Source organism: Bison bison, unplaced genomic scaffold, assembly GCF_000754665.1.
Source record: "Bison bison bison isolate TAMUID 2011002044 unplaced genomic scaffold, Bison_UMD1.0 scf7180017864301, whole genome shotgun sequence".
In the NCBI taxonomy this organism is placed as follows: Eukaryota; Metazoa; Chordata; class Mammalia; order Artiodactyla; family Bovidae; genus Bison; species Bison bison.
In genome coordinates this window covers 384,161-394,404 of record NW_011494873.1, presented here as the reverse complement: position 1 = coordinate 394,404, position 10,244 = coordinate 384,161, and the positions used below count along the sequence as shown (strand labels likewise).

The 10,244-nt window shown below is 50.9% G+C and overlaps 1 protein-coding gene across 1 annotated transcript in view; it reads right to left on the bottom strand.

Annotated features, from left to right (window-relative positions):
- Positions 1 to 4,809: 4,809 nt before the first annotated feature.
- Positions 4,810 to 10,244, bottom strand: part of FGF18 (fibroblast growth factor 18) — a 36,681-nt gene continuing 31,246 nt past the window's right edge. Inside the window, exon 6 of the mRNA XM_010851304.1 lies at positions 4,810 to 5,431. Coding sequence (XP_010849606.1) covers positions 5,165 to 5,431 — 267 coding nt within the window. The 3' untranslated portion in view covers positions 4,810 to 5,164. The remainder of the gene's footprint in view (positions 5,432 to 10,244) is intronic.

Genomic DNA, 10,244 nt, shown 5'->3' with positions numbered 1-10,244 from the left:
TGGGGCCGGCAGGCAGAGAGCACACTGCCATCCCCAAACCCGCTTCCCTCCCTATGTGGGGACTGAGCCCACTGTTACTGCCCCTACCGGCCTCCTGAAACACCAGGCAAGGGTCCATCTGTATTCACTTCTGGTGCTCAGGTGCACAGTACCACTGGAGGGGTGAGGACCAGAGGGTGAGGGTCTGGGATCAAGAGACCTCAGCCCTTTCCTTCTGCCCTCTTCTTCTCTGGGTCAGAGAAGCAAATTTTGAAAGGATGCTAAGGGGGACCTGACTGGCCACTGAAGGAGCCCTTGAGCGTCAAGCTCCCTGGAAGAGCTCTGACTCACGTCCCTTTGCTACAACTCATGAGGTTCACCATCAGCATCATCACTATTCTAATGGGCTCTCTCATTAACTTGTTGGGTGCTCTGGAGCAAGTCACTTCCTCTGCCTGAGTCATGGTTCTTTCCTCTCTAAAGTGATGAGGTTGGGACTTTGCAGACGGTTCAGTGGTTAAAACTCCATCCTTCCACTGGGGGCACAGGTTTGATTCCCTGTCAGGGAACTAAGATCCCACATATTCCCTGGGTCTTGACCAAAGGGAAAAACAGTGGTGATGAGGCTGAAGAGAGACAGAGAGAAAAGACTGAGGATAAAGCACTTGCATGGGTGCCTTCCAGCTCTTATTACAGGAATAATCCCCAATTATTTGCTCTCCTATCTCTTTTGAACATCACATGGGCCCTGCCAGGTAAGAATGGTTGGATTAATGAAGGACACTGCTCATGGAAGACATGACATGCCCAGGATCACACAGCTGGCAAAGTAGCCAAGTGAAACCCAACTCTGGTACCTTAGGTCCCCCACCCTCGTGACCTCTGGGACACTGGCATCCTGGGGAGGATCCAGAGGGCCAGGGACAGGCTGTCATTAGGCACCTGAAAATGTTGTTTATATTTGCCTCCACCCTCTGGGAGCTGGAAGATGATGGACACCCAGGCAGGATCAGGGAGCTGAGAGGCGAGTGCTCCAGCCACTCAGGCTGTCATCAAACCATAGAAACAGACGGCCCTGGGTTCAAATCCTAGCTCCTCTACTTACTGTCTGTGTGCCCTCAGGCAAGTGACTTCACCTCTCTGAGCCTGCTTTATAAAGTGAGGCTAAAAATGCCCACCCCAAAGGCTGGTTGGGTAGATTCAATAAGCTCGTGCTTGGTACATAGAAGATGCTTCAGAAGTGGTGGTTATTATTACTCAGAAGTGGTGGGCTCTATGCAGCTGGACTGTGGAAATACTCATTCAACGCTTTCCTCAGGGAAGCATCCTAAGTCATCCTCTTTGGCTGAGGAATCTTCTCAGCAGCCCTCTGCACTGATTAGCATGTTTCTCACAGCTCGGGAAATATCCAGAAATCTCTGTCTGCATCTTCCAAAGTCAGGCCCAGACAGGGGGCGTGACTCAATCCAGGGCTCCAGATCCTCCAAGTCTCTGGAGGACTAAGGAGGGGAAATCACCACCAGCCCTGGGCACCTGGGATGGAGTCAAGGCAAGTTGGTGGATGTGGGTGGTGTGGGCAGCCTGTGGGATGAGGATGGAGGCCTGAGGATGTGCTGGGAGGGCAGGCAGGCCACAGTCAGCAGCAGAAGGATGCGCTTTGGGGGAGGCAGGCCACAGTCAGCAGCAGAAGGCAGTGCAGTGCAGGTTCATCCTGGCCTCAGGCACCCCCGGCTGCAGTCTGCCCGTCCTTCCCCACACAGGAGCCAGAGCAGACCCTTGACAGTGTCAGACACATCACACGTGGCTCCCCATCTCACGCCAAATAAAAAAGCTCAAGGGGCGGTTTTGTTGTTGCTGTTCAGTTGCTAAGTCATGTCCGACTCTTTTGTGACCTGCAGTCCACCAGACTCCTCTGTCCATGGGATTTCCCAGGCAAGAATACTGGAGTGGGATCTTCCCAACCTAGAGATCGAACCCAGGTCTCCTGCATTGGTAGGCAGATTCTTCATTGCTGAGCCACCAGGGAAGGAGTGGTGGTTTAGCCCCTGCAACACTCAGCTTCTCCCCTCCATTGATTCTGCAATGAGCCCATGGGCCCCTCAAATTATTTCCCTGACAGGCTTCTAGCCCTGCGTCCCTCTCTGTTGCCTCTGCCTGGCTCGCTCTTACCCTCGGTGCCTGCACGGGACTCCTCCGCCAGAGACCTTCCCTTCCCTTTCTATCTAAAATAGCAGCTCCATCACGTCTATCTCCTCACCCTATTTTCTTTTTCCTTATGTTTTACTATCACCTGAAATCGTTTATATTTATTCAGTTTGCTGTATCTTCCCCCAAGGGACCGTAAGCTCTGTGAGGCGGGGACTCTGCTCAGCTAACTACGGTATCTCCAGACCCTGAGACAGCATCTGGCTCACAGTAAACAGTATGTATTTATCAGATGCATGAGTGATTGATTCAATGGACTGATTGAATACCCATGGCACTATTTTCTAGCTTGGATTGCTTTGGGCAGGTCATTTCACTTCTCTGAAACTTCCGACACAAAAGACAGGACATGTTCAACTCACAGGCTTATGGCTTCAGTGAAATAAAATAGTAGAGGGTGAAGGGAACTGGCACATAATAGGTGCCCAATAAATGACCACCACAGTCACCATTATTATCATCAAGGATCTCAGATTCATCACTTGCTCACGGAGGCCTTGGGCATGTCAAGAGTTCTCTCTGAGCCCCAGTCTGTTCATCAGTCCAACTGTCCAACACAAGATTTTGCTGGATGCCAGGGAAGTGGACACGAAGCACCCAGCAGGGGGTCTGACATCCAGTAAGCTCTCACCAAGTAGCAAGTACTGCAGTCGAAGAGTGTCTAGGGTTTGGATACCCACTCCACCACTTATTCTGTGACCTTGGGAAAGCAGCTAAACTTCTCTGAGTCTCCTCACCCGTACCCTGAGGATAATGATAGTCCCTTCCTCACAAATCATCCTGAAGTCACAGTGCGATAAGGCCCCTGAAAGGGCTTCACAAAGCCCTCAGGAAGATGCACTGCAAAGGGCAGGAAGGCGAGGGCGCAGGGGTGAAGAGACAGAACCAAGAGCAGTGTTTGGCCTGAGTTCTGAGGGGGTCACAGAGGGAGCTAAAAGAAGCCTGGCTCCCTCTGTCCAGGACGCCTCTGCAGGTGGTGCTGCCCGCACCCACCTCACCCCCTGCCCCTGCCCCTGCCCTCTCCGTAGGGCCTCACTGGGGACCTCTTCTGGCCGTTCCTGGCAAGGGGCATTTTCAACAGAGGCAGGTGACAGCAGCAGGACCCTAGAAGAGACCCTCAGTCAACCTGAAGCCCAATCCACTTTCCACCCCAGGACCAAGGCGGCCTCTCCCCCACATCCTAGGGCAGGCCCTGGGGAAAAAAGACCTTGAAGCCAAAGTCCCCAGAGGTTTCTTAGGCCAGACACACTCCTCATGCTCCAGCCCGTGAGGGTCTGCAGAAGAAACACCAGGTCCCCTCCCAACCTGGGCATCTGACCCCCTCCACCACCGAAAGGAGAGTAGGGACCACCCGTGCCTTGTTTAGTCTGTGCCTGGCAAAACCCAGGGGTCAGCTCCCCAAATGACTCAATCAATAAGCCTTACTGCATATTCATGATTTTTTTTTTTGGGGGGGATCTGTTTTGATGAATTCTCAGTACCTAAGAGTGGCTGGCACTTAGTAAGGGTTTAATAAATATATGTTGAATCAGTGATTCAATTAATCAATGCATGAAGCAATGAATCATTGCTATCAAGAGAATTACTGTAAGTGAAGTTACCAGCAGGCTGTGATTTTTTTATGTTGTTTTATAAATCCCCAGGGCCTTGAAAAAAGACCCTGATGCTGGGGAAGATTGAGGGCAGGAGGAGAAGGGGGTGACAGAGGATGAGATGGTTGAATGGCATCACCAATTCAATGGTCATGAGTTTGCACAAACTCTGGGAGACAGGGAAGGACAGGGAAGTCTGGCATGCTGCAGTCCATGGGTCGCAAAGAGTCCAACATGACTTAGTGCCTGAACAACAACAAGGCCTTGAATACCCTTGGGACATAAATGTGCGTGAGAGCACATGTATGTGAACGTATGACTGAGTCAACCACTGAATCATGACTCACTAGAATGTAATCTTTCTGGAAGCAAGGGTTACCATCTGCTTTGTTTAAGGCTGCATCCTCAGTGCTTAGACCAGTGCCTGGAGCACGGCCGTGTGGAATGAATGAATGATAAATGAATGAGCGAGGCCCCAGCTCTCAGCCCAACGACCTCAGACCAAGAACAAACATGGAAGGGCACCTGAGCCCTGCCCCCGGCCACCACTCGCCTCTTGATTTTTTAAATAATTTGTCAATTGTTTTTAATTGTTGAGGCAGTAATACTTGGTTCATGAAACTGCAATATACAGAGAGGTGAAATAAATAGCTTATATATATATAATATATATAATATAGCTGGTTTTAAAATATTCCCTTATTCATTGGTGTACTAGGTCACGTGAGTCACGGAAGGTCGATAGCAGCATCCTCCAGAACTGTGAGTAATGCAGGGTCACCGTGATTGGACGAGGCCGTCTGTCGTCGAAAGTCGAGGCGCCGAGAATTCTGAGGGGCACGCCTTCCCTGCGCGGTGTCTCAGGGCAGCTTGCAGCGGACAATAAATAAATGACTGCAAACCAGAGAGCGATTTTTGTTGGACTCTGGGGCAGGGACAGGGGATTGGGAAAGAGGGGGAGTTGGCTGGGTGGGGGGAACACTACTTTCTCTTTGTTTTTCTTTTTTGTGTTTTTGCCTTTTTTTTTTTTTTTGCTTTAAGAACCTTTGGGAAAAAGGACTTTGGTTTCTCAGAGTGTCGTTTTCCTCATTCAAGTCCTCCTCTGGGGACGAGTTTCGAGTTGTCTGTTCCTAGAGAGACACAAGCACCTGTGCATTGACAACAGTCCCTTGGCGTGAGTCTTTTGTCAGCGGGTTTCAAGTCAACAATAAAATCCTTATCGCTCCCCTTCCCCCAAGAATTTTGGTTCAGTTTTTGTCTTCTCTTAAACACAATGTACAAAAATAGAAATTCTTCCTTATTTTTCATGTAAAAATATTCCTCTGATTGCAGTTCTCCGTGAGTGTGAGTGTGGGCTGGGGCGGCCTGGGGGGGCGCGGCAGGGCCGCCTAGCCGGGGTGCGTGGGGCGGATCCGCCGGGACCGCTTGGTCACCGTGGTGTACTTGAAGGGCTTCTGCAGTTCGGCCTGTCCCTTGGGGTAGCGTTTCATGAAGTGCACATCCTGCTGGTTCTCGCGGGTCTTGGGGCCCTTCCGCGGCCGCCCCTTCTTGGTGAAGCCCACGTACCAGCCAGAGTACTTGGCCGACATCAGGGCTGTGTAGTTGTTCTCCAGGACCTTCTCAATGAACACACACTCTTTGCTGGTGCCATCAGGCTGCAGGAAGAGAGGGAAGGAGCAGGTGAGAGAGGAAGGGCAGATGCAAGGGGCAGAGCTGTGTAGAGAAGGCAGGGACGGGGGCCAAGGCTTGAGACGGCAAAGTAGAAAGGGCCTGGCCCCAGGCATTGGCCTCAGCAGTTTCACTCCCCGGATCCCTAGAGTGGACTTGACTTGGCGGCCCCTGCATCCTTCCCTGCTCACCAATTAGGTACCAGCCTCCCATTACCATTCAGGGATCCCTTTCTTTTCCACTCCCACGATGGAGCCAGGGGCTTCCACCTCAGCTCTACTAGAACAAAAGATTCAGATCTGACCAATCAAAATATAATTTCCTGTGATTGGTGCAGAGCACAGCACGTGGCCTGAGTCATCCAATCAGCAGCCCTCAAGATCCTGTTATAAATAATCCCCCCAAACATAGGCCAGTTTAAACTTGGGAAATAGATAAGGCTGAAGCAAAGGCAGTCACTGTACCCCCATGAGGGGAAATGCTGCCTAACAACAAGGTCAGCTTGGAGGAAGAAAGCCAAGAGGAAGAGAATGAAAGAAACCAAGTCCTCCTCACATCTTTCAGTTTTTGGACCTACCCAGCTATATCTGAAGCTCAAGTTACCTCACTGTTATGTGGGCCAATAATATCTCATTTCCTTTAAAACAGTTGAGACTGTGTTCTATCACATGCAACAGAAAGAAGTCCCAATTCATGTGCACGAAACCGGGGACCAAGTTAACTGCCTACTCAACAGCCATTCAACTGCACTGTTACAGAGTTAAACATAAATTACATTTAATGTGGTACATCTTAATGTTTGTTGTGAAGAGGGGTGGAAGCCTCTGAAAATAAGGGCTTTGGCATGACCAAACTTCAAAGCCTATACCCATGGTTCTAAGATTTTAGGGTCCCAGGTGAACTCCCTGGGAGACTATGCCAGGCAAGGAGCACTAGATTCATAGTCAGACGCTGAATCAACTCACACTTCCTTATGTGACCTCAGGCTAGTTAATTTCATTCTCTAAACTTTGGATTCCTTGCCTGGACCAAACACGGAAAATGACTCCTGCGTCATAGAGATGTTATGAGGAATGATGCTTATAAATGAGCCAGGCACACAGTAGGAACTTTTCACATTATTTCTGAAGAGCAGGTGGTTCCGAAGGTCTGACCTCCCTCCTTGGATCTGAACAAAAGGTGGTGGAAAGCGGACTTTGAATCTCCTCCTTGAAAAAGCCGAATTGCTCGGTGTGGCAGAGTGGGAAACACACAGAGTTGGAAGGCCTGAATTAGCAGCACTCGAGTTTCCAACTAACATCTCCAAATTTAGGCCGGGCCCACTCCTCGTTACAGACGGGTGCCCAGCCAAGTTGGAAGCCCAGCGGTCTGGCTGTGTGTGGAGACTGAGGTGCAAGTTCCAGCCTTTTGTTTGAAGTGGAAAACGGGCTGGAGCTTCCAGGAACGTTCACCTTTGAGCGGAGGGCAAGCTTGGGCCCTGCAGACAAAGTGCTGAACTTTGCAGAAAGGGACAGGCAGGGTAAGAAAACATTCTCTGGAGGAGAGATCTTTCGAGGAGGCTGCAGAGTATACAGGGGGTGGGCCTGGGAGAAGCACGCAGGACCCAGAGGACATTATGGGTTGAGTGAGCAGAGAGGGCCTATTGTGAGGGAAGCTGGGGCATATGTGCAAGGGAGATAAAAAGGAGTGGGCTCTGGGCTCCCCATGGATAATTCTAGAAGCTGCCTATCCAACTTGAGTCCAGGTCCCTTGGATGGTTTTGATGGAACAGTCAGAGAAAACTGAATAAAGCCTATACCATGGCTGGTTCCCCATCTTAGAATATCTGCCTAGAAAACTGCTTTGAACATTCAAGAGTCAGTTCAGTAACCACCTCCTCCAGGAAGCCTTCCCTGACTGCCGTCTAGCTCCCTGGGTATTTCCTCCTCTTCCTTCAAGACTCCATTTGAGCATTGTGTGTGTTCGTTGCTCAGTTGTGTCCAACTCTTTGCGACCCCATGTAGCCTACCAGGCTGCTCTGTCCATGGGATTTTCCAGGCAAGAATACTGGAGAGGGTTGCCATTCCTTTCTCCCATTTAGCAGCATGCTTTATTCAACTCACATACTCCATCTTCTGAATCCCCTCCACACCCACTCCTTCTCCTGCCTGCCCAACAGAGTAGTTCTGTATCTGCCTGCTCCTCATCAGCCCAGGAGCTTCAGGAGGTAAAGACTGCTTCTCGCTTGCTCTCATGGCTTCGACATAGGTCTTAGCTCAGGACAGGGGCACCCGGAGAATTTGTGGTTAAATGGATGAGAGTTCTGCTGGGACACAGATGGAGGGAGTGACACATTAATTGGTTTTCCTCCAAAAGAAAATGGACTCTGCCTCCTGGATCCCTTACGAATGTCCCAGAGGCAGCTGTGAGTTGTGAGAGGCCCCTCCTGGGAGATGTGCTGAGAACAGTGAGGGCCCAAGCTCTCAGCCTGCCCACCTTGGTGTCCCTACTCATCCATTTACTCATTCATTCAGCATTTACTGATTGCCAACTAGAGCCCACATATTTCCACATCCACTGTCTCATTTAATCCTCTTATCTTGCCAAGGGAGACTACCTGGTAGGAGAAAACAATTCAAATACACAAGAATGGCTTTCCCAAGATCATGGAGCTGTTAGGCGGCAAAGCCAGGATTTGAAGCTGCACTTGCCACTGCAGCTCACTTCTCTGCTGTCTAATCCCAGACAGGCCCATGGGAGAAAGGGTATGGAAGAGTGGGTGCTGCCCATCAAAACACCTCAGGTCCCCCAGGACCACAGAGCTGCCATGCTCAGGAAGCAGTGATTGGAGGTTCAAGGGCCAGCACAGGGCCTGGCACATATGCTCTTGCCTGGGTTGAGGATCTGGGGTTCAGGCTGAGGTTCTGACACCCCAGAGGTCAGGAGCCCTTGGGAGGAGCCATAGGCCCTATAACCATCACGAGTTCCCACCTGAACTCAGACTCCGTGGATAAGAAGCTCACAGGTAGGCCACCCTGGAGCCTGACCCTTGCCTTTCTCCTCACCACCTCTATGACCCTGCTTATGGCCTGCAGAGATTTTTTTTAAAAACACATGTGCATGGGCCTCACCCCCCAAAATGCTGACTCAATTGGTTCAGGCAAGGCAGATCACCAATATTTAGAGAGTAACGGAACAGCCCATCCCAGAACCTTGGTGATTTAGTAGAATTTGATCATCTCTGGAAATCTACCACCTCCAACCTCCTTCTTTCCAAACTGGAGTCCTATTCCTTCTGTTTGATCTGAAGACTGAATCCTGATGACATCACTTGGCCCCTAGATCTAGTCTTCCTTGAAATCAGAACTACCCCCTGGATGTTTTTAGTGACCTAGACAAAAAAAAAAAAAAAACAAGACTTTTGCTTAAAGGCATTTTGAATTAGGTTTCAGTCACATTCAACCAAAGCAGTCTTCATAAACATGCAGTGTACAAGGGACCCCCTGCTCTGAATGGGTTTGGGGCCCCATGTTGCCCCAAAGGGGACACACCAATGATCACACAGGAGGAGACAGATGAGAAAAATCCACCTGGGTTGAATCTCCAGAGATGGGGAACAACTGCTTAGCACACAGTGCTTGACATTCAACAACTCTTTTATGGAATGAAAGGAAGTACTATCTCCTGGGTCAGGTGGAGGTGGGGTCCAGAGAGGCGGCAAGGACAAGGGGGCTTCTTCTCTCTCAGGGGCTTGGGAGAAGAGCTCTGGCATGCGATCAGTACGATGCAGCAGAGAGGAGCAAGGCCAAGGGTCTGGAGCATCGGCAGAGGCTCTCTTGGGGGTTCAGTGATGTGTCCAGCTGTGGCCAGATACGTAGAAGATTGACACCCAGGGTCAAAGCCATCCAAGTAAGCTATCCTGTTGAGCCAAAGGAGCCAGAGCCTGAACTGAGGTCAAGGGTTCCCACAGGTGAAGAACCTGACTTTCAAGGGGAATGTAGCTCATGTTTAACAAGTAAGTGCCTACTCAGTGTCAGGATTATCTTCCCATTTTACAGGAGAGGACACTGAGGCTCAGTGTGGTCACAGCACTTAAGATTCCCAGGCCTGACGTGGCTAATTCTGGCTGTAGGTTGAGTCAATTCTCAAAAGGTAAGCACCACATTTCTGTTTCTTTGGTATCCTTTGAGCAGGTATAAGAAGCATGATGGATGGATCCAGAATTGGCCCTCAGAGCCATTAGCCTGGTGGGGGATGCAAGCAGGAAAACAGCCAGTGCCAACCCAGGTGAGCAGACTGCAGAGAGAGGGCTGTGTGAGTAGCCGTGGGCTCCAGGGTGGGTGTGCTGACTGGGCAGTCAGGGAAGCCAGAGATCATGAAGGGAGGAGCCAAGACTCAGGGTGGATGGTCGAGGGAAAGGGTGTCCTGGCAGAGGGAACCGCATGCACACAGCCTGAAGGCCGCATCCAAGGAGTGGAGGCTGGCAGTGCCGTGTGTCTGGGACATAGCAACACGAGGGCAGGCAGGCTCTCTCCAAGGAGTGTAGCCTTTCTTGGGTAGAAGGTGAGGGCCTGAGGACTGGTTCTGGTTGAGCTGCCGGTGGAGAGGAGGGGCGAGCTTTAGAAAAAGCTGAGAGTGGGCAGAGGGGAAAGGCCTGGAGGTGGAGCCTGAGGCAGCGGAGGAGCACTATTCTGGAGAAGGTACGAGGGCAGAACAGAGGCAGGAGTTAGGGCAGGACCAGACACAGACCAGCCATCAAGAGTAACCCCAGGTCGGGGTCTGATCGGCTGCCGACCTGTGACAGAACTGCCAGCCAAGGAC